The sequence below is a fragment of the Symphalangus syndactylus genome, chromosome 20 (assembly GCF_028878055.3).
Source record: "Symphalangus syndactylus isolate Jambi chromosome 20, NHGRI_mSymSyn1-v2.1_pri, whole genome shotgun sequence".
NCBI lineage: Eukaryota > Metazoa > Chordata > Mammalia > Primates > Hylobatidae > Symphalangus > Symphalangus syndactylus.
The window spans coordinates 24,038,671-24,065,046 of NC_072442.2; the positions used below are offsets into that span (position 1 = coordinate 24,038,671).

The 26,376-nt window shown below is 36.4% G+C and overlaps 2 protein-coding genes across 9 annotated transcripts in view; one reads left to right on the top strand and one right to left on the bottom strand.

Annotated features, from left to right (window-relative positions):
• The window catches only part of NF1 (neurofibromin 1), a 295,569-nt gene that overhangs the window by 225,200 nt on the left and 43,993 nt on the right, over positions 1 to 26,376 (top strand). For all 6 annotated transcript variants that reach the window (XM_063628603.1, XM_055255928.2, XM_063628607.1 and 3 more), the window contains 4 exons: positions 16,377 to 16,809; positions 18,031 to 18,371; positions 20,833 to 21,035; positions 24,991 to 25,184. In XM_063628603.1, the coding sequence (XP_063484673.1) occupies positions 16,377 to 16,809; positions 18,031 to 18,371; positions 20,833 to 21,035; positions 24,991 to 25,184 (1,171 nt within the window). The remainder of the gene's footprint in view (positions 1 to 16,376; positions 16,810 to 18,030; positions 18,372 to 20,832; positions 21,036 to 24,990; positions 25,185 to 26,376) is intronic.
• On the bottom strand, positions 8,206 to 12,272 carry EVI2A (ecotropic viral integration site 2A). 3 transcript variants are annotated; one of them, XM_055255952.2, is made up of 3 exons: positions 10,917 to 11,110; positions 10,868 to 10,876; positions 8,206 to 9,560 (listed from the first exon to the last, which is right to left on the bottom strand). In XM_055255952.2, exons 1-3 carry the CDS (start codon positions 10,973 to 10,975, stop codon positions 8,849 to 8,851), a joined length of 780 nt encoding a protein of 259 aa, XP_055111927.1. In that variant the 5' UTR covers positions 10,976 to 11,110; the 3' UTR covers positions 8,206 to 8,848. The 3 variants fall into 3 exon arrangements, with proteins under 3 accessions (XP_055111927.1, XP_055111928.1, XP_055111929.1); XM_055255953.2 differs by lacking the exons at positions 10,868 to 10,876; positions 10,917 to 11,110 and adding an exon at positions 12,048 to 12,272 and having other exon boundaries at positions 8,206 to 9,568; XM_055255954.2 differs by lacking the exons at positions 10,868 to 10,876; positions 10,917 to 11,110 and adding an exon at positions 11,504 to 12,018 and having other exon boundaries at positions 8,206 to 9,568.

Sequence of the window (26,376 nt, forward strand, 5' to 3'; positions counted from 1 at the left end):
TATTAAAACCAAATTCCATTTTTTGCCTATCCTAACACTTTCTACCACTCTTCAGTTAGCTTTTTTTCCTCCTAGGATCTGCTACATCAGAATACTAGAAACTGTATTAGAATTCTATGATGGCAATTCAGTGTAGTCCAGAGAAGGAGGAGAAAGATTTAAAAGAAGAATAAATAGGGAATATAGTAGTGGAAAAAACTGACTTTTTTCCCAGAGGTAATGAGGCCAGCGTTATTACCAGTGTGGAAGGTTATTTAGCATACACATTTTAAAATATGTAAGTGGTGTGTACCTGAAGTACCAACATTGTTTCTGTAGGTAAAGAACAATATTGGGCAGGGGAATAAAAAGGAGAAGAAGATTTAGAATAATATAAAAGGCAATGCAAAGAAATACAACATAACACAAAAGAGAAAAAACAAAAACTCTAGGAAGCAGCAAACAGAAAAGAGGAAGGTCAATTGACTAGAGAAGATACAGAAAAGAAGAAAAGTTAATAAACAGCTGAAAAAAAAGCAGTGGTTATATAATTAGCAAGAAGGCAGTGTAGATGATTGAAGTAGGCAAAATGAAGAAGTTGGGGGTGGGGGGAGATGATTGATGTAGATGAAAGAAGCAACGGCAAAATGCTGCTCTGTTGTGGCTGGCCTGTGTTTGTGAGTGCAGGGAGACAGTAAAGAGGAGCTTGCTTTCTAAAATGGAGGACCAGAAAGAACCATCCTTTCAAATTCATTTACCCTTCATTTCAGGCTCTCCTGTCTGCTGTGAGTATCCTTACCAACCTCTCCCTTTTTTTTTCCTGACACTATCCAGAAGCATACCTAGCAGTCACTTCAAAGAACCCATGTACCTGTGTACATTTTATATAGAGTTTTCCAGAAATCCGTTAGTCTGCTGCTCAAGCAAATACCAAATTTGGCAGCCCTCATATGCCGGTATTTTACTCATTATTATAGGCTGGCACTTTGAGGTTTAAATATGTGATTTTGGTTCTTTTTCTTTGCTGAATATTTAGAATATTTTAAAAAGAAAAACATAAATTTAAACATTTTAAAGACAGTTACAGTGAAGCAGGAGTCCCCGTGTATAAGACATGTTCTTTTTTTTTTTTTTTCTTTTGGAGACAGGGTCTCACTCTGTCAGCCGGGCCGCAGTGCAGTGGTGCAGTCTCAGCTCACTACAGCCTCTGCCTCCTGGGCTCAAGCGATCCTCACACCTCAGCTTCCCTAGAGAAGCTAGGACTGCAGGTGCACGCCACCACACCCAACTAATTTTTGTATTTTTTGTAGACATGGGGTTTCACCATGTCACCCAGGCTGGCCTTGAACTCCTGGACTCAAGTGACCTGCCCGCCTTGGCCTCCAAAGTGCTGGAATTATAGGCGTGAGCCACCGAGCCAGGCCATAGACATGTTCTTATAAATATAATGCGTAAGTACTTAAAGGGTCCAGCATTTAAAATTGATGCTGTTAAGTTGGATATGTTAGGAAGTATGCCATTATCTTTTAAAGAGAATCAAGATTTGGAGAGCATATCCTAGACAAAAGACAAGTATAGATAGCTGTATCAATTACTTTGATATAATAAAAGTTGTGATGCAAATATAATAGATTAAAATTTAGCAGTAGTATTATCTCTAACTAGTGAAGTTTTGAAACCATAAAAGAAAAAACCAGCCATTCTGCATCTTGAGGAAGAGTGGAAAGAGAAATTGACCTTCAACTGCAATAGGAAGTATTTGATGACCATCTTGTGTCATGATAGTGACCATTTAACTGAGCACCCACCAAAGGCTAAGTAGTATCCTATTTTAATTAGCTAGGTGGTGGCTTTTTCATCCTACAGAAAAGGAAACTGAGACACCAAGATGTTGGGTAACTTGGCAGTATCACAGCTCTAAGTAGTGGCACTAATACAAAAATCATGCTAATCTTATGCCAGAACCCTTTCTTTCTATCACATTTCACTATATGTGCTATACTGCCTTTCATAGAAAAGTTATGAAATAGAAATGCTTTATGAAGGAAGGAGATGTGAGTTGGTGGGAATTATATGTAAATAACACTTGTAGGTACTCTTAGATAAAGGGTAGGAAAGAAATACCTGAAAACCCATTTTAGTCCTATTTCTACGAAAACTATTATAAGAATTTTGAATGGTTTCTATAAAGTGTCATATTTAGTAAGTTTACTGAAAATTTTGTGGTGATTTTTTTTTAAAACTTGGACATTGAAAGGTATCAGATTTATGTTTCTCAATTCAAACTTAATCAGAATTAAAGTTTCCTTCTAAGTAGAATTATGTAGGAATTAGCTGGAAAACACAGGCACTACTAGTAAACTTTAGATTTGGGACTAACCCTTTAAAAACATGTATGGGACCAGGCGCAGTGGTTCCTGGCTGTAATCCCAGCACTTTGGGAGGCCAAGGTGGGCCAATCACTTGAGGTCAGGAGTTCAAGACCAGTCTGACCAACATGGTGAAACCCCGTTTCTACTAAAAATACAAAAAAATTAGGCGTGGTGGTGGGTGCCTGTAATCCCAGCTACTCGGGAGGCTGAGGCAGGAGAATCTCTTGACCCTGGGAGGCGGAGGTTGCCATGAGCCAAGATTGTGCCACTGCACACCAGCCTGGGTGACAGAGGGAGACTCCATCTCAAAAAAAAAAAAAAAAAAAAAAAAGTATGGGATTCTATGATGACAAAAACACACTCTAAGGATTGATGGGAAATTTTTAAATTTTATGAAATATGACAGTGAAAAAAATTTAATTTTATGACTTTATGCATAATGAAATTAAATATTAGAAGCAGAAAAATATACAGACAACCCTAATCTGAAAAAGAGATAAATATATTTTTCTGACTTCCACAATAATTACTTAGAAGAAATCCTTCTAAGAGAAAGTCATGAGTATTTATTAAGTGTTGAAATGGGATATCACCCACTATGAACATATTATTCCCTGAAATTACAAGCCTATGTAAAATACTCTTTGCAGTTTTTATTTGCCCATTTTACCCAGCGCAAGCATCTTTATGCATACTAACAATTTTCTATTGTTTATTCTATGGGTTTCTTCTATCTTATACTGTGTTCTAAAGTCTCAGATAATGTGACATAAACACGTAGATGATATTAATATACACGTGCATGTTTGGTTATTGACTAACATTTTTGGCTTAGTAAGCTTTTAAAATGAGCCATAATGTTTTCATGTCATCATTATTAAATATAAAAATCTATATGTAAAAAATAAAGCACGTATAATAATAATAATCAAATACCACATCTGATTTCTTTTTCTAAATTAAGTGAAGGTGACCATTCTTACTATGCAAACTAAAGGGGATACAAAAATTTTAATTTATGCATTATATTATGTACACGAAAATTTTATAAAAAGTACATTAGAACTTTTAACAATTAATATTTCGGAGGTTATAAATTCAGTCATAGCCTGTGGAATCTAGTTCTATTTTTAACCCTAGCTTTATCTGCCATGGCTATAGTTTCTTTTTAATTCTAAAACTAAGGTTAACAAATATGACTGTGGCTGGGAGCGGTGGCTCACTCCTGTAATCCCAGCACTTTGGGAGGCCAAGGTAAGGGGATCACCTGAGGTCAAGAGTAGGAGACCAGCCTGGGCAACATAGTGAAACCCCATCTGTACTAAAAGTACAAGAAAATTAGCTAGGCGTGGTGATAGGCGCCTGTAATCCAAGCTACTTGAGAGGCTGAAACAGAAGAATTGCTTGAACCCAGGAGGTGGAGGTTGCAGTAAGCTGAGATCGTGCCACTGCACTCCAACCTGGGAGACAGAGCAAGACTCCATCTCAAAAAATATATATATATGTGTGTGTGTGTGTGTGTGTGTGTGTGTTTAAACTTAAAAGGTCTTATACAAACCTAGGTGAAAATATTTTTCTAAGGCAAGCTGAACACTGAGTATTTTTTGATTCTATGCAAGAAAACCACAAAAACCGGTTATAGACATCTTTAGACTATCAGAGTTTAAGTTTAAAACACTAATGACAGTTTTTAAAATAAATTTTATATAAAGCAAGATCAAACCAAATTGTGTGAAAATTTTCTTACCTCAGCTGTTAACTTCTTTTGCAGAATGCTAAATTCTTGTTCTAACTGGACATTTTGGTGATTTGGCTAAGAAAGGAAAATGGGTGGTTCAATTCAGATTTAAAATGTTCCTCTAGCAAACTGAAATAGTTTCTGTAGAAAAAGAGGAAGTTTATCAGTAGCTGGTTCCGGAAGTGCAATAAACCACAAAGTGACTAAGAAATATATTACTTTAACAGAACTTATTTTGAAATACATTTTGGAGCCCTATGATTTGAGTGCTTTTAATTATGTAAATAAATATTTGAGATACTCTAGTAATATGATTATATAAATTAAATATTTAGGATGGAGTCCCGAAGAGAAAATTACTAGTTCTAAGAAGAAAAGCTGCCAGTTGGGTTATCACTTATAGTGAGATTTCTTCTCATAAGAAGTGAGTGATGTGTTCTGTTTACTAGTATGACCTTAGGCAAGACTCTGCACTTCCGAGTCATGGTTTCCTCCTCTAAAGGAATATTTTATTGGGTTATTGTGAGGATTAAATAAGATAGCATAATATAACGTGTATAAATGCCTCACCCACTGTAGGTAACCAATAAATGTAATTTCCTCATAATATAAAAAGTCCAGGGTAAAAGTATAATTACATTATTTTGCAAGTGACAGGATCTCGTTCTTTTTTATGGCTGAATAATACTCCATTGTGTATATGTACCATATTTTCTTTATCCATTCATCTGTTTATGGACACTTAGGTTGCTTCCAAATCTTGGCTGTTGTGAATAGTGTTACAACAAACGTGGGAGTGCAGATGTCTCTTTATACTGTTTTCCTTTCTGTTGGGTATATACCTAGCAGTGGGATTTCTGGATCATATGATAGCTCTATTTTTAGTTTTTTGAGGAACCACCAAACTGTTCTCCATAATGGTTTTACTAATTTACATTCTCACTAACAGTGTACAAGAGTTCCCTTTTCTCCACATCCTTCCCAGCATTTTTTATTGCCTGTCTTTTGGGTATAAGCCATTTTAACTGGGATGAGATGATGTGTCATTGTAGTTTTGATTTGCATTTCTGTCATCAGTGGTGTTGAGTACCCTTTCGTATGCCTGTTTGCCATTTGTATATCTGTAATTAAATTATTTTGACCAAATATTTTACTAGTGACTTTTGAGTTCAAGTTCACAACTATTTATTTGGTTACCCACAAAGTAGTTACTTCTCAGTGGAAAATAAAATAAATTGGGGATCATTTTTTAAATAAGAAGTTAACTAAAGTTAACTTGTTACTAAAGGGTAATGAGGGGTTGGGGAGATGGTGTTACCGGTTAATAGGTACAAAAAACAATAGAAAGAATGAATAAGACCTATTTGATAGCACAACAGGGTGACCATCATTAATAACATAATTATACATTTTAAAATAACTGAAAGTGTAATTGGATAAAGGATAAGTACTTGAAGGGATGGATACCCCATTCTCCATGATGTGATTATTTCACATTGCGTGACTGTATAAAAACATCTCATTACCCTTTAAATATATACACCTACTATGTACCCATAAAAATTTAAAATACAAAAAATTTTTAAGTTAACTAAACAAAGTGTATTGAAAAGAGTGAGTCCATCTGAATAACAAACCTGCACATTGTGCACATGTACCCTAAAACCCTAAAGTATAATAAAAAAAAAAAAAAAAAAAAAAAAAAAAAGAACTACAGCAGTCAGAAAAAGTTAACAACCCTTGAAATGGCACAGGAAAGGACAGGATGTCTTCCAGGAAGAGGTGCCAATTCTGTTTAAAATTAAGAGACAACGGAGTAATGCAAATACTAACTTTACCCTGCAAATTGCAACATTTATCATCTAGCATCAAATGTGTATGCTGGGACTGACACATGCACGCATAGATGGTTTGTGTTCCATAATAAAGTTAATTGGTGAAATAAAAAAATAAAAAAAAAAAAAATAAAAAAAAAATTTAAAATACAAAAAATTTTTAAGTTAACTAAACAAAGTGTATTGAAAAGAGTGAGTCCATCTGAATAAAAATTTCTTTGAGTAAGTCACCTTTCCTCTCTTGAAAAATGGAGATCATAATTCCTAATTTATAAGCTTATTGTGGAATTAAATAAATATAAAGTGCCTTGCATGGTGCATATTATAGTAGATACGGAATGTGTTAACCCATGCACTGCTTTTTCCTGGTCACTGCGGGAAACACAGATTATTAATGACCTTGTTCTTAACTTCAGGGTACTTATAGCTTGGTGCAAAAAGAATAGTTTTTTTTTTTTACGGGCTCCTACTATAAAGCATAATATAATCAAATGCTATAAAGCTTTTGATTCTCTGGTTTTTGGAAGTATTGTTGTTTTTACAGACAGGGTACTGCTGTGTTGCCCAGGCTGGTCTTTAACTCCTGACCTCAAGCAATCCTCCTGCCTCAGCCTCTCGAGTAGCTGGGACTACAGGCACATGCTACTATGCTCTCTGGCTGGCTTATTTATTTATTGTAAAGATGAGGCTCTTACTTTGTTGTGCAGGCTGGCCTTGAACCCCTGGCTTCAGGTGATCCTCTCAGGATTATAGGTGTAAGCCACTGTGCCTGACCTGATTCACTGTTCTTAAATCCCTGAATTAAGCTGGTGAACTGTAATACCCAGGGGTAGGGAATGTGTTTTTGTTCAAAACTAAATGACTTTTAAATTTTGAACTCAAGATATCTTACCTACCATTTTTAAATACCTGTCATTTGGAAAGGAACCACTTCTGTTTGTTCAGTAACTATCATTGGGTAGTATCATTCTGAGAGTATATGGATAGTATCATTCTGAGAGTATATGTTTAATAGCCAAGATAGTGAGTGGTGAATTTTAAATATTCTTTTAAATATCCTTGTGGTAGAAGCTCTCTGGTGAGAAAATGTTTGACCAGTATGTTGAATATGAAAGTAATTTCCTATTTTTATGATAATATTAATTTCTTTTAATTTTCTCTGACAAGTATTTATTTACGACCCTTGATTCAAGGAGTGCTTTGTGTTACTACTGGATGTACTGGTGCACAATCTCAAATTTTCAATTTTTGCACAGAATGGAAAGTCTGCCCAGTTTCATTTCTAATCTGGGTCATTTTTCCCCTCAAAAGATAACCTGATTTCAGTCACCATGACTGGCATGAATATTCTCATGCTTTCCTTTTTACTTTGTTGACACTTAACTTTATCTGGAATAATATTGTTATGATTTCTTGTTTGGAGAATAGATTTGTTTTTTTACAAATTGCTAATAAATTGATAATAAAAATGATGCTTTATTTTTTTCCTCTCATTTTAATAATAGCTAGACGTTTGAATTTGATGACCAAGAGCAGTTATCACCTTGAGAGTTACGTAAAAATTACCAATGCTTAGAGTTCACCCCATTCCAGTTGCATCAGAAGGAAGACATGGGAATTAGGCATTGGTGTTTTTTAAAAACTCTTCAGGTGATTCTGACATGCAGCCAGGGTAAGAATCACTAGCTTAGAAGGGAGAGTAAGATTGTAGTCATACTTGGGAAAAAATATATAAAAAATATTTTTAAAATGGTTAATATATTGCCCAAAATAAATGCCCAGTAAGGAATGAGATTTTTGAAATGTGGCCTGATCTTAGCCCTGTGTTAATTTCGGTAGATATTTGGAAAGTCTCTCAAACCAATTTTTGTAATATATTTAATTGAAGATGGGGGGGATCTCAACTTAAATATAAGTCATTATTTTACTTGAAGCCAGTTTCTTTAAAGGTTAAATTATAACCTGAAGTATCCAGTTTTCCACATTTGAACACACACACACACACACACACACACACACACACACACACCCCCCTAATCAATCATTAGGCTACTTGGCATCCTTGAAGTCCAAAAATTAATCAACCTTTGGGTACTTGTTAATGTTCTAGTAAGTAGTATTTATAGAAAAGATTAATATTATTAATCTTAAACAGTGAAACATACTTTGCATTTACACTCAGCCTATTGGTGTGGCTATAAATCTTATTTATTTTAGTCGTGCTCTGTTTCTTACTGATCTTTACAACGTGTTCTCTAAAGTAATAAAGTGAATGCAAATATACATGGTCACAGGTTTATTCTGAGTTTTAATTTATTATACAAAAGTAAAGGTTTTAATTTAGTATTAATAGTAGAAAAACACTTTCTTACGTCTGCCATATGGAAAGATAAAAGGATCTAGGCTAAAATTAGCTGTGTTGATTGATAAGCTGGTATGGATTCTGCCACATCCAGCAAAGAAGATACCATTAAATTACACAATTTAGCTCTATCTATGCATTAGGAATTTGACTTCCATTTGATGTTAAAGCATATACTTGGCTTTAAGGACACACTAAAACTCTTCAAAGTTTAATTACGTTCAGACAACGATCATCTAACCACTATTGCTACATAGGGAATATTTATTTAATTGTCCCTTGCTATCTCTATTAATCAGTTTCCTCAATTTATCCTTAAAACTTTCCTCAAATGCTTAGTTATTTTATTATTTGCTTTTTAAAATATTCAGTGTCAAAACAAAAGTACACAGTTTAAGTAATTCAGCAGGCATACTTCTACCTGTCTCACCTGCTTGATTCTAAATTGCAACGTCTACCATGTCAAATTTTAGATCATCAGAACAACACTTTGGGATTAAATACCAACTGACTTCATTTTTACTCCATAACCCTTCTCATTGCTACTTTGCATTTTTCTTCACTAACCCATCTGTTTGTTAGTAAGTTTTTCAGTTCCTTCTTCATCTTTTCTTTCCCTTGTAGCTGTGAGCACTCCAGTAGATTGCATCACTAGGTTGGGTCCTGTGAGCTGTTTTGTTCTTTTCCAAGTGTCTGATTCAGCGGGCCATAGACCACTTGCCAGAAAATCGCCATTGCTTCTAGGTTGACGCTTGCCTACTTGTTTTGATCGTCTGAGAGAAGAGACTTTGTTTGCCAAAACCACAGTTGATAAAAATAGAAAGGTACAGATAAGAAAAAGCACTGCAATTATAACTAAGCAAATTAGCATAGCCATGTTGTTGTTGTTTTCCGCACAGACATCCTTTTTGAAAATTTCACCATGACTTTTGCTTGTGTTTTCAATGCTGTGTACTGTTGAAGGACTGTTGCTGACGACAGAAGGTATATAAAGCTCCTGTTCAAATTTAGAAGTTAAAGATACGACGTGAGATGTTTCAGGCATGTTTGTAGAATTGCCTTTATAATCTACTTCAGGAGTTACAGGGTTTGTGTTAATGTTTTCATTTTGGTTTCTGTCTGTCTTGTTTTGAATAACTGAATCCCAGGAAGAAGTACTGTTAGCCCACAGATGGGTATAGTTTGCTTTTGTTCCAGGAGACAAAGAAAAAACTGTTGTCATCAGAAAGGCAAGATGTAGGTAATGTCCTGTGTGTTCCATGTCCGTGGGCATACTGGTAATCTGTTGGGATAGCAATATAATTTGTTAGTTTGTGAAAGAATAATGGATCCTAGTTTTGGTAATTGTAGTTAAAAGATAGTGTTGAGATGTTACAAGTAAACTACAGGCTTATGCCTAATACTCGCTACCCTGAATTCCTTCTCAACTGAATTTCTTTCCTATTCAGCTATGTATGAAGAAGCATTTTAATTTCTGTTACATTTTTAGATGCTAGAAGTTAGTATTACAAATAAATATTAATCATTTTAATTGGAATATCATGGCTTTATATAGTTTTCTTCCTTTGAAGCGTGCTAGACTTCTGCTTTGAGTCAGTTAGTTCTGCTTTTACTTTTCTGATTCCTTCTTTAAAAAAAAAAATTAAGGATCATTCTTACAGAAACTACCCACCCTCTAACCTGTCACCAATCTTTACAGAAGAAATGTGGCCTTGAGCTTCTTGCTTCATGTATGAAATGAAAATGCAAATTTTTTTGGTGGAAAGGGGAAGTTTGGTAGCAACCAAAAGAAACTGAACTTCAAATAGAAATTCAAGGTGTTCTTTTTTTTCTTGGGTGTTCATCTTGAAGCTTAGAATAAAGCTGGTACTTAGAAATACATTTGTAAGTGTATTGTGGACGCAATTTTACTGTGGTGGTTGTCTCTTTTCATTTATATTTCCCTGGACTGACTGTGTCTTTCTGAAGACAAAGGCATACCGGTTTTCTCAACCTAAAAATCTGGAAAAAAAAAAAAAAAAAAAACCAGCAAATTTCCTCTGAGTAGACTTAAAAGTTCAACAAAAGTTGCTGGGTTTTCTTTTAAAGCATCATTTATACCTAGCATTTTTTCTGATTTTGACATAATTGTAAAAAAAAATGTGTAATAAAATAGAAATAGGGCATCAGGATCTTGATGATTTGGGATGAAGTGGCAGATTATAAGCATCTCAACATATAATTGAAAATGTTGAATTTCTACTTTGGCCCTGAGCTTGCTGGAAACTAGTACAAAAAGGAGACAAATTATATTATTCATTTTTATTATCTACCAAATGATTGATATACATAGAAATGGCATATCTTAGAATTTAACAGTTCCATGTACTGCTAACCCAGCAGGAAAGATTTATAATCATTATTGAGGTATCTTATAATAATATACCAGTTTGTCTTGAGCTACTTTTGAAAGGAGTATTTTATTGTTAGCATTTATTTGAATGAACTAAAAGCAAAACTATGTTGTTCTCCTGAGATTTAATAAATGAAAATGCCTGGTTAAGAACCCTACGTATGCTATAGAAATTCTTCTCAAATGTACTTAGGAGTCCTTTTTATTAAAAAAAAAAAAAAAAAAAGCAGATTCTTACCTAGCTAGTATAGGTAGGGCCTGAAAGTCTTTGTTTCCAAACCAACTCCTAAGCAACATGGATGCCACTGCTAGTCAGGCTTTTGAACATCAAGGTTTTATAAGAAATGGTTGTTATATGTCATTGGCTAACATTTGTATACTATTAAAATACAGAAATTGAAAATAAGAAATGTGATATGTTGAGTTATACAAACAAAAGTAGCATGTAATAAACAATGCTAACTGGAAACTATATTTCATATTAATAGTAGGGAGGAAAAACTCTTTATTAAATATTCTAGGATTAAGATTACATTTTAGATTATGGCCTTTAGTAGACAGTTAAAGGCAGAAGTCACTGGCTTTTGTATAATATTGTATTCAGCTTTAATTTTTAAGTTTAGTGACATAAATCTTTGGATATTTCATGATTCTTTCACAAAAAGAAATACTTGAAATTGGATTAGCAAGTAATTTCCCTCTTTTTATACTAGACTGGACTTCTGTATTAGATGCTAGAATGATTTAAAGATGATTCTTTTCACATTAGCTCATTAACAGTGTAGTATACATCATAGTATTGGTATACATTTTAACAGTGCTTACCACGGAACAGATAATAGGCCTGCTGTTGATTGTCTTCAGCCAGATGTACTGCAGTGCCCAAATAAACAAACTGTATGACAAAATGAGACTTTCTCTTGCCCTTACAAATGCCTGAGAATTGAGGACTGTTTTTACACCAGTTTATGCCTTGGAGGCCAGGTTGTGTTATCAAAAGTTTTCTTATCTCTGATCATTTTCAGTAGAATTTATTTTCTGTAGAATTTGTAATGTCCAAGCATTAGTAATGAGAAATTTATTTTTTAACTTTTGAAAAATAACAAAACATTTCCAGTTTACTTGTGGAATCCAAACTTAGATCCTTCCTAATCCTAATTTAAAACTCCATGGCGATGGTAATTTTTTTCATTTCTAACTTAAAATTTATGTAATAGGACAGAAAAAAAAACAGTATACATTTTCAGTCACTTACGATTCTAGTTTGTTAGTGAGATTCTTACACACTTTGATAGCATTTCCTTGAACGCTAATCTGTCAAACGTTAGAAGTGAAAAGGCATAAGAAAAGCCATATATATATGACCTACCTTACAAAATGCTTGGTCAAAATCTGATTATAACGTGATTTTGATAAACCACTTCTTTTCTTGTCTTCTTATTTAAAGCAGAATAGACTTGGAGAATATGAGCCTTAAAGTAAATCTGCAGTAAAAAAGGATATGTGCAGCTAGTTTTCCACTTTTAAAACCAAACCACAGATGACACATTTCCTTTCCACTGCAACTAAAGCACATGTCACAGGAGGAAAAAAAAAAAAAAGAAAAATCTCCAACTTCTCTAGTTGGCCACTGGCATGACAGGAGGCTTTGTAGAACAAATCCCCGCCTCCAGAGCAGGGAGCGTTTTCCACTTAATGCCTTTTGACAGTATGCTCATTCTATAGGCCTACTACATGCCTTAGTGTCATTCAAAAGAGGTTTTGAAATGGTATCTTCCATTTCAAATCTTCTCTAAAAGACTTATTTGAAATCTACAGACTGATTTGAAAATGTGAGTTTGGAGTCCATGGGGTACTGATCAGTTAATATACAATTATGGAACTGCAACAATTATTTGAGAAAATATCTAGTAAACTTAGATTATATGGGACAGAAAATGCTTTTGTGTGGTGTAGTGTGTGTATACACACACACACACACACAACTGTCAAACATCCTGTCATCACCTCAAGTTTAACATGACTGAAACAGACTTTAAGAACTGGGTATGGGCTGGACATGGTGGGTTATGCCTGTAATCCCAGCACTTTGGGAGGGTGACACAGGCAGATCACTTGAGGCCAGGAGTTCAAGACCAGCCTGGCCAACATAGAGAAAACCTGTCTCTACTAAAAATATAAAAATTAGTCAGGCAGGGTGGCATGCACCTGTAGTCCCAACTACTTGGGAGGCTGAGACGGGAGAATTGCTTGAACCCGGGAGGTGGAGGCTGCAGAAATCATGAGATCTCTGCTGCATTAGCTGAGATCATGCCACTGCACTCCAGCCAGGAAGACAGAGTAAGATTCTCAAAAAAAAACAAAAAACAAACAAAAAAAACAACAACAAAAAAAAAAACTGGATATGGCAGCACATATCTGTAATCCCAGCTACTAGGTAGGCTGAGGTAGGAGGATCACTGGAGCCCAGGAGTTCAAATCCAGCCTGGGTAACATAGCAAGACTCAATCTCTTAAAAATTAATTAAATTAATAAAATAAAAAGAACTTTATTTTTTCTTTAAAAGAGGCTGCCTGTCACAGTCTTCTTGTTTCTGTTCATGATAGCAACATTCTAATATCAGAGGCTTAGTATACAACACATCGTTTTAATTTAAGTCCTCTCAGTCCTAATCAGACTTTGAATCATGTTGGTCCTTCCTTCATGTTGTTGGATCAGTTTCTTTTTCCCTGTTTTTACTGTCAACAGTAGTATTTTAGATCCTTATCAGGTCATACCTAGACTCTACAGTGCCTTTTTGGTAGCCCTGACTCCTTCTTATATCTTGTATACATCACTTTTCTTTGGTCATATCACCCCTTTCTTTAAGGGAAAATAAAACCGGTTGAGCAATTCCCTCATACATACAACAATGATTCAGAAATGTTTGTGTACATAAACATCAGATGAGAAGATTGTTTAAAAATAAAGCAGGACATGGTGGCTCACACCTGTAATCTCAGCACTTTGGGAGGCTGAGGCGGGATGATTACTTGAGCCACAGAAATTCGAGACCAGCCTGGGCAGCATGGCAAAATCCTGTCTCTACAAAAAAATACAAAAAAATAAAAAATAAATAAATAAGTTAGCCAGGCATGGTGGCGCTTATCTGTAGTCCCAGCTACTCAGGAGGCTGAGGTGGGAGGATCACCTGAGCCTGGGGAGGTCAAGGCTACAGTGAGCTGTGACCGTGCCACTGCAGTCCAGCCTGAGTTAAGGAAAAAAAAAAAAAAAAAAAAGATAAAAATTTCCAGGCCCCACTACATAGATCCATATTTAGTAGGTCCAGGTTGGGACCAGGAAACTGCATTTTTATCAAGCACCACAGTTGATTCTGATGCCAGTAGTCCACAGAACATATGCTGAGAAATGGTGAGCACCTAGTGGAAAACCTAAGCGCTTTGGTTGGGCAGTTATGGTCTCTCTGCAATTTGACTATTCTGTATTTTCCCAGCCTTATCTCTCAAAACTTCCCTACCTGAATCCTCCATTCGGGCTAGACTAGCTGTCTCTTCAACACATCTAGTTACCTGTTTCTTTTCCTTTTTGCTCTTCTCCATAAGGCCTGCCCAGTCCTCTTGCTGAATTCTGCATTCCCCCTTATCTGATTCAGCCACTGTATCTTCTATGTAGCTTTCACTGACTGCCCAGTTTGTGTTGATCTCTCTCTCTCTCCTTTGTCTTAATAACAGTATTTTCTCTGCATTTCGTTTGATAAGTGATTACATTCTACCTCATATCTTCTATCTTGAAATATTTGTCTTATTTTAAAATCATTTGACTTGTCATATTTTTATCTTATTTTCTCCCAACAAGATTAAAAACTCTGAGGTGAAGTTTTTTATTGATACGTGATAATTTGTACATATTAATGGAGTATGTGTGATTTTTTTGTTTTGTTTTGTTTTTGTTTTGTTTTTTGTTGGAGTCTCACTCTATTGCCCAGGCTGGAGTGCAGTGGTGCAATCTCAGCTCACTGCAAACTCCGCCTCCCAGGTTCAAGCGATTCTCCTGCCTCAGCCTCCCAAGTAGCTGGGGCTACAGGCACGTGCCACCACGCCCAGCTAATTTTTGTATTTTTAGTAGAGACAAGGTTTCACCGTGTTGGCCAGGCTAGTCTCGACCTCCTGACCTCAGGTGATCCGCCCGTCTTGGCCTCCCAAAGTGCTGGGATTACAGGCGTGAGCCACCATGCCCTGCCTGTATGTGTGATATTTTGATACATGCATATAATGTGTAATGATTAAATCAGGGTGATTAGGATATCCATTGCCTCAAAGAAAAGAAATTTTTTCATCTAGCTGTTTTGAAATATACAATGTCATTATTAACTAGTCACCTTACTATGAATAGTAGAACTTGTTCATTCTATCTAATTATAATAATACATATATTATTTATTTTATTATTATTTTTTAAGACAGTCTCACTGTTGCCCAAGCTGAAGTGCAGTGGTACAATCTCAGCTCACTGCAGGCTCTGCCTCCCAGGTGCAAGTGATTCTTATGCCTCAGCCTCCCAAGTAGCTGGGATTACAGACATGTACCACCATGCCTGGCTAATTTTTGTATTTTTAGTAGAGACAGCGTTTTGCCATGTTGGCCAGGCTGGTCTCGAACTCCTGGCCTTATGTAACCCACCTGCCTCAGCCTCCCAGAGTGCTGGGAATATAGGCGTAAGCCACTGTGCCCAGCCCTGATTATATTTTTATATCCATTAACCAACCTCTGAGGTAAAGATATTTATTTTAACTTACTTAGTAGTAGTATCACCAGAATCATCACATACAGAAAACTTTGGGCCTAAGTTAATATAGATTGTTTTGATTTGAAACTTTGGTACCATTACTTCAGGGCTTTTTCATGGTCCTCACTGTGGCTGCTCACATTTATTAGTATTCTTTTGGTTTTAAGCAACATATGACCTAATATGGCTTAATCAAAAAATGGTATTTATTTGCTTATAGAACTGAGTAGTCCTGGGATAAATTTGACCCCAGGAGAGGCTTTATCTAATACACAAATGATATGGCCAGGGCTCCAGTTTGTCTCTTTATTTCTCAGCTCCTTCTCTTCAGTCTTTTGGGAGGCTCTTCTTTTATATCCCAGAATATGAGCTAGCAACTCCTAGGGCTACGTATTTCCTTCTTTATAAACACCAGGAAAGAAATATCTCAAATCCCAACAATTTAAGCTAAACTACCTGAACTGGGCCTCTTTGGCCCTGGTTGTCCTGGTTTGAGTAATGCGTTCATTGCTGAATCAGTCTGTGATCAAGGTGGGATAAATGGATTGGCTAAAACCATCTCAGTCCAGAGCTCCAGATGGGTCATTCCTACCAGACTATTCGCCTAAGGAGTTTGGTGGGCCCTGCAGGCAACCAACTAATTCCCACTGTTTTCTTCCTTTCTTGACTCATGGGCAAATTTTTTATTGTTGTTGCTGCTCAAAATTTTTGAATTGGAGATTTGTCTCTTCTCTTAGCCTTATTTCTCAGTGTCCAAAAAACAACTGATTTAAAAAATGAACCCAGACTTTGAAGAATTGTTTTATATTCTTCTCTCTAGAAAATGAATCATAAAATAAAATCGGTTAGTGGCATCTGTATATTTATTTTAAACACTGCTAATAATCTTTGTCTTTTCTGTCATTTTCCTTAGGTTCAAAACTGGTCAAATCAATGGTGATTTGCTGATATACCATGTCTTACTGACTTTAAAGCCGTATTATGCAAAGCCATATGAAATTGTAGTGGACCTTACCCATACCGGGCCTAGCAATCGCTTTAAAACAGACTTTCTCTCTAAGTGGTTTGTTGTTTTTCCTGGCTTTGCTTATGACAACGTCTCCGCAGTCTATATCTATAACTGTAACTCTTGGGTCAGGGAGTACACCAAGTATCATGAGCGGCTGCTGACTGGCCTCAAAGGTAGCAAAAGGCTTGTTTTCATAGACTGTCCTGGGAAACTGGCTGAGCACATAGAGCATGAACAACAGAAACTACCTGCTGCCACCTTGGCTTTAGAAGAGGACCTGAAGGTATTCCACAATGCTCTCAAGCTAGCTCACAAAGACACCAAAGTTTCTATTAAAGTAAGTTTCAGTCTGTGTTTTGCAAACAATTCATTGCTTTTCTTGACTAACGAGACTGTATCCTGGCCTCCCTAGGTGTCCTACCCCCATAGTGGTGTATAAAATGTCACGTAAGGCCGTCGCGGTGGCTCACGCCTTTAATCCAAGCACTTTGGGATGTCAAGGTGGGCAGATTGCGTGAGGTCAGGAGTTCAAGACCAGCCTGGCCAACACGGTGAAACCCCGTCTCTACTAAAAATGCCAACATTACCCAGGCATGGTGGTGGGCACCTGTAATCTCAGCTACTTGGGAGGCTGAGGCAGGAGAATCGCTTGAACCTGGGAGGTGGAGGTTGCAGTGAGCCAAGATTGCGCCACTGCACTCCAGCCTGGGTAACAGAGGGAGACTCTGTCTCAAAAAATAAAAGGTTATGTAAATCTAGATGTAGGAAGACCAACATTTGTGTCATCATTGAGGTCCTGTGGAGGATATGAGACGTATACATTTTATTCTAGCTTAGGCTGGAAGTAGAAGAGTGTTTTGGAGAGGGCAGTTTGTTATGTCATTCAAATCGTCGGAATGTGTAGAGAGTAGAAATTACCTAATGACAGTTCTTCTGATTATAACATGCTTTTTTCAGAGTGAGGAACATGAACCTTCAGGATAAAATCAATACTTTTCTATAAGATTGTTTTGTTTTGCTTTTTGATATGGAGTCTCACTCTGTTGCCTAGGCTGGAGTGCAGTGGCGCGATCTCAGAGTGCAGTGGCATGATGATCTTGGCTCACTGCAACCTCTGCCTCCCAGGTTCAAGCGATTCTCCTGCCTCAGCTTCCCCAGTAGCTGGGATTGTAGGCACCCACCGCCACGGCAGGCTAGTTTTTGTAGGTTTAGTAGAGACAAGATTGTTGGCCAGGCTGGTCACGAACTCCTGACCTCAAGTGATCTGCCCACCTTGGCCTCTCAAAGTGCTGGGATTACAGGCATGAGCCACTGCACCTGGCCTTCTATAAGATTCTTGACCTTTTTAAAAAGCAAAATTAAAAAATGTTTAAATGTTTTGTTTCTTTTGAGAACATTTATCATAATAATTACTGAACCATTTGAATATACAATGGTGGGAACTCTTCCTTAAATGGCATAGTGTTTTGTTTGGTTGGTTGGTTTCTGGAGCCTTTCAGAATTTTATGTAAAAGAATTTAATTCTTCTCCACTTCACCCCCTCACCACCACTTTCCAGGTTGGTTCTACTGCTGTCCAAGTAACCTCAGCAGAGCGAACAAAAGTCCTAGGGCAATCAGTCTTTCTAAATGACATTTATTATGCTTCGGAAATTGAAGAAATCTGCCTAGTAGATGAGAACCAGTTCACCTTAACCATTGCAAACCAGGGCACGCCGCTCACCTTCATGCACCAAGAGTGTGAAGCCATTGTCCAGTCTATCATTCATATCCGGACCCGCTGGGAACTGTCACAGCCCGACTCTATCCCCCAACACACCAAGATTCGGCCAAAAGATGTCCCTGGGACACTGCTCAATATTGCATTACTTAATTTAGGCAGTTCTGACCCGAGTTTACGGTAGGTTTTTTTAAAATTCACTTCAGTTTTATTTGGGGTTTGTTGCTTTTAAAATGAGACCATTTAATGAATTTTAAAACAGCCTGTACCTTAATACTCTTAATTGAAAGGTATGCAATGTTGGTTAACCACTGTGACCTCATCAAGTTGTGGAGTATTCACATGAACTGTGGAATTCCAAACAGGGTGATTCACACTAAACCAATATATGTCCTTTCTCCATCATGTAAAACAAAACGACATAGCAGATTTTTTTTCCAAAGTATCCTAAATTAAGTTTTTCTTCCTCTAAGTCCTCTGATTTTTTTCCATTTTCAGAAGTATATCACTATTTAGTTTAAAAGTCAAGTCAGATTATTGTTTGACAAAAGAAGGCCTAATGTTCAATAACTTGGTAACATTATTGCATACTTTCCACCTACATCACTCTTAACAAAATTCTCAAAATAAATCTTAAGACAAATAAGTCATCTGAGCAGAGTGTAATTGGTTCCATTTAGGCTTAATAATTTGAATATGCATGTGGAAAGAGCATGGCTGTGGAGTGAGTAGATTTGGTTTGAACAGATATGCCACTTTCTAGCTATGTACTTTGAGCAAGATACTGAAGTTCTCAGAGATCTAGTTTCCTTATTTGTGAAATAAAGGTAATTGCCTTCCTCATATACCTACAAAAGCTTAAAAAATAGTATGTGTTGTAGTATAGTATAGCAAACTAGCAAATAGTTTATACTTAGTAAGTAGTATTTTCTTATCTTTGCCCTCCCTGCCAGCATCTCCTTGCACCTTTTCTCCCTTTTCTCCCCTCCCCTTACCAAGTTAGGATAATTCTTTGTCTCAAGTACCCTGAGACTTTGAAGATTTTTACAGATGTAAATTCTTAACTTCTGAAAATTTTCCCTGAGGATAACATAGCCAAAGTTTTATAGTGGGCCTTTTAGGATTCCAAATTCTCCTTTACTTAAAAGGATAAAGAAAAAAATCAAGATATATGTACTTGGATGGGCTTCAGAAATTGTACATAAGATTTTGTGTATGCTTTGCTTCCTTTATCTCATAGGTGTCTGTGACACCTATCCTGGTTTGAGGAAGTCCAATTCTTTATAAGTGTTGAAATACACAGGATAAAAGTTTTGTCAAAACTGTATAACTTAGAATTCCTGGGAATTAGTAAAAGACACAAGCTGAGCACTGTGGCACACACCTGTAGTCCCAGCTACTCGGGAGGCTGAGGCGGGAGGACAGCTTGAGCTCAGCAGTTCAAGGCTGCAGTGTGCTATAATCATGTCTGTGAATAGCCAATGCACACCAGCCTGGGGAACATAGTGAGACTCTGACTAAAAATCTTTTAAAAAAGAAAAAAGATACATAAACAGAAATAATAACACTAATTTTCACATTTTAGGAGAATGGAGCTATAAGCCTGCCTTTAATTTCTAATTCAAAGATCTTCATTGAAAAATACAACCTTTTAACAATTATTAGCCTGGGTAAACCTGTATTCTTCTCTAGTGACCTAAAACAATCTGTGACAGCTTCTGCTTTTTGCCGAAGCATGTCATCCCAGAGAAAAAGCCTTTAGGCAGACTTAAATTCCAGTGGCTTTTTTTCCCTATATGGTTGTTGCATAACTATAGTAGCATGATAAACATTCAGAGGTAAGGAAAACCTGACATTTACTGAGCAAACTATTTCCTTTACTAGACAGGGGAGAAAATTAAAATTTTTAAATTGAGTCTGAGTCTTTTAGGCTGTCTCCTAAATTGCTTAAATATATTTTCAGACATTTGTAAGTGATGTTTGGTCTCAATGAAACCTGGATATTACAGTTTTTTTCCATATTGGTGGTTATATATGGTGTAATGAGGTCATAGAGGGAAAAATGGGAGGACTCAATTATAAGTTAATTTTGTTTTTAACCTTCAGTTTGTAGGGTAACTTTTGGGACACCCAGAAAGAAGTTCAGCAGATCCTGATTAAAGATTTTCACATTCTAATTTGATGAAGGGAAGGGCCATCTGATATCTGTCCTTATGATCCCCATTATAACTGGATCTAGTGGGAAAGAGAACCAGAATTTGAGTTTTGGCTTTGCTAAAAATGTATGGTGTGCCTTATTCTGACTTCATTTCTATTGATCCATCTTAGGACCATAAGTCTCATATTTTATGTCCCAGTGGGATTTATTTTAGGAAAGCCTATACCCCGCCCCTCTGTCGTAGGAGCCTCACAGTGCTCTTATGGTTATATCAAGTGTGTCCCTTTTTATAAAATCCCTAAATGATTAAGGGGTATTTTGGTTTTACTGTAGAATTATAACATCTTATTTCTAATTGATCATAAAATTTAAAAATAGTTGATCATACTTTGTAACAGAATCACAGATTGTATGTTATGAAAAAATTTTGGAACTATAAGGAAAAATACGTTTTAAAACAACTTCATTTGTGTTTTCTCCTAGGTCAGCTGCCTATAATCTTCTGTGTGCCTTAACTTGTACCTTTAATTTAAAAATCGAGGGCCAGTTACTAGAGACATCAGGTTTATGTATCCCTGCCAACAACACCCTCTTTATTGTCTCTATTAGTAAGACACTGGCAGCCAATGAGCCACACCTCACGTTAGAATTTTTGGAAGAGTGTATTTCTGGATTTAGCAAATCTAGTAAGTAATGATCATTTTCTTTAGTACTAACAATTATTCTAAGAGAATTCAAAGAAAACCCTTTCATTTCAGAATTTGCCAGTGAAGCCTTTCACTTATATTTTTACTTTTTTTCCTCTTCTGATTTTATATCTGTGGTATCCTGTAACTGAAGGAACTCTGAAGGAACTTTTTGGTAGGCCACATTGAGAAATCCACCAAAATTCTTATAATAAAAGCAAAGCGGCAAGAGTTTGGTACTTTACACACCTCTGGACCACTTACAAAGTATTTTCTTCACTGTTACAGTTTAATTAGCTTCAGCATTTCTCTTCGTAGCAGAAAAGTCCACATAAGTATCCATGTTGCCTCCTTAATTTTAGAGAACTAGTCATTTTCTCTTCGGGTTGACTTTGAACAATGATTTTATTGTAAATATACAGTTCACAGAGAGCACAGTGGCACATAATACAGGGCCCAGAGTCAGTTCTGACTTGGTTTTTACTAAGTCTCATAAATTTAACATCCACTCTTTATATTTGTCCATCTTCATATCCTATAGTTTTATAAATGTTGATCTTCTCCCAGCATATTTCCTGTCCTTTTCTTCCCTTTCCTTTCCCTGTAATACATAAAACTTTTTTTCTGCATTCAAACACATTTCTTGACTTTTCTATATTAGATAATTAAAAGCTTCAGCAATTCACTAAAACTCTTTGTCAGGTAAGAGATGTAGGACTATAACCCTAACAAAAAAAAAATGTGTAGGACTGACAAAACAAGAAAAGTATAAACTTTATTGATAAATATTAATATGAGAAAAGATTTGAGTGAATGTAAAGGCATATGTGAATGCTCCTGCATGAACAGTTCTTCCCAGATTATTACAAATTTAATGTAATTTCATCAAAATAATCATGGGATTTGAGGATTGAGAATGGAGATAGAACTTAAATGATTCTAAATTCTACATAAAAGTGCAATAATAGCTAAGAAAATATTGAAAGGAAAGAGACTTGAGACTTGATAGTACAGATGTCTGAACACTTTATAGCAGTACAATAATTAAAACATGCGTGTGCAAGAATCAGCCATCAGATCAGTTTAAGAGAAACAGATTGATAAAGAAGCATCACAAACCGATGAGGGAGAGATTAAATCATTTAAGAAATGAGGTTGGGAAATGACTTAAATTAGGTCTTCATCCTCACCATACACCACAAGATACCAAGTATGTTCTGCCTGTATTTAAGAGTTGAGTAGGGCTGTGTGTGGTGGCTCTCGCCTGTAATCCCAGCACTTTGGGAGGTTGAGGCAAGAGGATTGTGGCAGGAGGATTGCTTGAGCCCCAGAGGTCAGGGCTATAGTGAGCTATCATCGTACCACTGCACTCCAGCCTGGATGATAGAGTGAGACCCTGTCTCTATTTAAAAAAAAAAAAAAGTTGTATATAAAAGCTTGGAACCATTTTAAAAAGAAGAGGAACAAGTGAATATTTAATTGCTTTCTAGATGAGTAAGGACATATGAAGTAAAAAAGTGATAGAATGAAACAAAGGAAACAGTGAACAGATTTGACTACATAAAACTTCAAAACATAGCTACTCAAAAATAAACACAAGTGAAGATAATTAAAAACTAGGAAATACACTTGGAGCAAATAGGAGAAATGATTAATATCCTTAATCGGCCAGATGCAGTGGCTCACGCCTGTAATCCCAGCACTTTGGGAGGCTGAGGTGGGTGGATCACAAGGTAAGGAGTTCGAGACCAGCCTGGCCAATATGGTGAAATCTCCTCTCTACTAAAAATACAAAAATTAGCTGGGCTTGGTGGTGCATGCCGGTAGTCCCAGCTACTCAGGAGGCTGAGGCAGGAGAATTGCTTGAACCCAGGAGGTGGAGGTTGCAGTGAGCCAAGCTCACTCCACTGCACTCCAGCCTGGGCAACAGACGGAGACTCCGTCTCAAAATGAATGAATGAATGAATAAAATCCTTAATCATGAAGAGTGCTTACCGATTAATAAAAAGGGGATTAACAGTAACATACAGATCATGTTTTTAAAAAAGAATATTTGTACAAAAAAAGAAAAAAGCCAGGCACCATGTTACATGCCTATAATCCCACCTACTCAGGAAGATCTCTAAGCCCAGGAGTTTGAGACCAGCCTGGATAACATAGGCCCCCATCTCAAAAAAAAAAAAAAAAAAAAAAAATTATATTTTAAGAAATTCACTAATAAAAGCAAATTGAAAGAATAGTGAGATAATCAGTCATCAGCTTGGCAAATATTTTTTTTTTTTTAAGATCCATTCCTGGCGGTACGTGGAATTGTGAGTAGGGGCAATTTTTCTAGAAAGGCATTTGGAAGTGGATAACAAGACCTTAAGACTATTCATACCTTTTGGCCTCATAATTCTGCTTTTTAGCATTTATCCTAAAGAATTAATGTTAAAATGTTTATTATAGCATTATTTTTACGTAGATTTTTAAATTGAGGTATATCTTGTCATCAGTAAAGTGCAAGATCTTAAGTCAACAGCTTGATGAACTTTTACATGCAAATACATCATGAAAGTATCTCCAGATCTAGACATAGAACATTTCCAGCATCCAGAGGGATATTCTCAGTACCCTCCCTTCACCAAGAGTAAACACTATTATGACCTCTATTGCACAGATTTGTTTTGCCTACTTTAGAACTTCATATGACATTATTTATAATAGCAAAAAAATGAACAGGCCAAAAGTCAAAGAATAAGGAACTAATTAAATTATTGGTTCCCCATCTGATGGAATAATATGAAGCCATTAAAAATGGCTTTGTTACAGAATTTCAGTTTGGAAGATGAAAAGGTTCTGGAGATGGATGGCGGTGATGGCTGCACAATGATTTGAATGTACTCAGTGCCACTGAACTGTGCTCTTAAAAATGGGTAAAGCCAATGAAGTGTACATTTAAAAATAGTTAAAATGGTAAATTTTGTGTTGTGTATATTTTACCACAATTTTAAAAATTCTTTGAGACTTTAGGTAAAGGGTATAGATAAATTTTTGTACAATTTTTGTCTTATAAATGTGAAGCTTTTTCAAGTAAGTTTAAAAAAAGTTTGCAGAATTTGTAATGTTGAATAAATAATCTCAGTATAGGCCAGGGACGGTGGCTCATGCCTGTCATCCCAGCACTTTGGGATGCCAAGGTGGGCAGATCACAAGGTCAGGAGATCGAGACCATCTTGGTTAACACGTTGGAACCCCGTCTCTACTCAAAACACAAAAACAAAAAATTAGCCGGGCGTGGTGGTGGGCACCTGTAGTCCCAGCTACTCAGGAGGCTGAGGCAGGAGAATGGTGTGAACCCGGGAGGCGGAGCTTGCAGTGAGCCGAGATCGCGCCTCTGCACTCCAGCCTGGGCGACAGAGGAGACTCTGTCTCAAAAAAATAATAATAATAATCTCAGTATAATCACTGAAAAGAATATTCAGGGCACACTGCATATATAGCATAATCCCAGTTTTTGCAGGGTAGTGGGAGTGGGTTATACTTGTGTACACACATATAAATGTACATTAACTCTACATAAATTTGAAAGCCTGAGGAGAGATGAGATGATACACCAGTGTTAATACAGTTTTCATTTTGTGGTGATGCTTTCCTTTTACCAAACTTTCTATGATTACCACATTTTCCTTTTATAATGAGAATAAAACAACTTTTTAACAAGAAAGGACTAAAATGGAGGAAAATAAGACAAAACTTTTCAAAAATTGGCTTACTGGCTTTTAAAATTACTTTCTTCAAGGACTGTTCTTTCTTTGCCTCTACAAAAATATATTTGCCAAGTGTCTTTTCTCCAGGTCTGATTCTAGGTAGTGGTCTTTACCTTTTACCGTTTTTTCCCAGAATTCTTTATATTAAATAATTGTTGATGTGATTTTCATTGACCATCACATGCTAATAGTGTATTTTTTTCCAGGTATTGAATTGAAACACCTTTGTTTGGAATACATGACACCATGGCTGTCAAATCTAGTTCGTTTTTGCAAGCATAATGATGATGCCAAACGACAAAGAGTTACTGCTATTCTTGACAAGCTGATAACAATGACCATCAATGAAAAACAGATGTACCCATCTATTCAAGCAAAAATATGGGGAAGCCTTGGGCAGGTATTGAGTTTGCTCAAGTATTTATCTAGTATCTCCTTTGTGCACGTATTTATCTGGTGCCACATTGGGCAAAGCACTGCGCTAGACACTAGGGTTAGAGTTGTAAAAAACACAATTTCCTCCTTCAGAAAGCATGTAGACACTCACCTAGCTCTTCGTCTGGTTCAAAATTGTAAATGTCTAGTGCATGTCTCAGAGCCAGAGAAAAGCTAGTTATTTGCACAGTCTCCTTCAAGGCATAATTTTATATATATGTAATTATATGGGATTGTATATAGGATTATATATATATAGGATTATATAATCCTATATATATTATGCCTTGAAGGAGACTGTTCAAATAGCTAGATTTTATATATATATATTATATGGAACTGTAGAAATCTGGTGACATTTCTAGTAAATAGTGCTTTATTCTAGTTCCCTACATTCCAAAGGTGTCAGTAGATGTTTCTTCTTATTGATGCTATTTGGGACATCTGCTTTCATTTATATTTCTACATAAGAATGCCAATATTAAAATAGGATATAATGTAAATTTTATTTTTATCTGGCAAGAATTAGGCATATCATTTCTTCAAAGTAATCATTTAAGGAAATAATGCCCTCACTCAAACACTGCTGCTGCTCCTCCAAATAATTTGAAATACCCTTGGAGCTACTGTTGCAGCCCTAGAAAACATCTTGGTACTTGATGTCATTTCCTATATTTTATTTTTTTTTGAGACGGAGTCTCACTGTGTCACCCAGGCTGGAGTGCAGTGGTACAGTCTCGGCTCATTGCAACCTCTGCCTCCCAGGCTCAAGTGACCCTTCCACCTCAGCCTCCCAGGTAGCTGGGCCTACAGGTACACACCAACACGCCTGGCTAATTTTTGTATTTTTTTTTTTTTTTTTTTTTTTAGTAGCGATAGGGTTTTGCCACGTTGCCCAGGCTGGTCTTGAACTCCTGGCCTCAAGCAATCCACCCGCCTCAGCCTCCCAAAGTGCTGGGATTACAAGCGTGAGCCACTGCACCCAGCTCTGTATTTTCAAATTACAATTTTATATTGATCCTACATTACTGTCTTAGAAAAGCATAGAGATACTTTGCAAGTGACTGAAGATAGTATTGATAGAGATTTAAAATTTTTGAATACCAAACCCTTAATCTCTGAAGGAGTCAAATGAATATACTCATCCTTTCCTGGAT

Coding starts and splice junctions, on each gene's coding strand:
- EVI2A (XM_055255952.2), bottom strand. CDS start 10,975: ATGTTGCTTAGGAGTTGGTTTGGAAACAAAGACTTTCAGGCCCTACCT.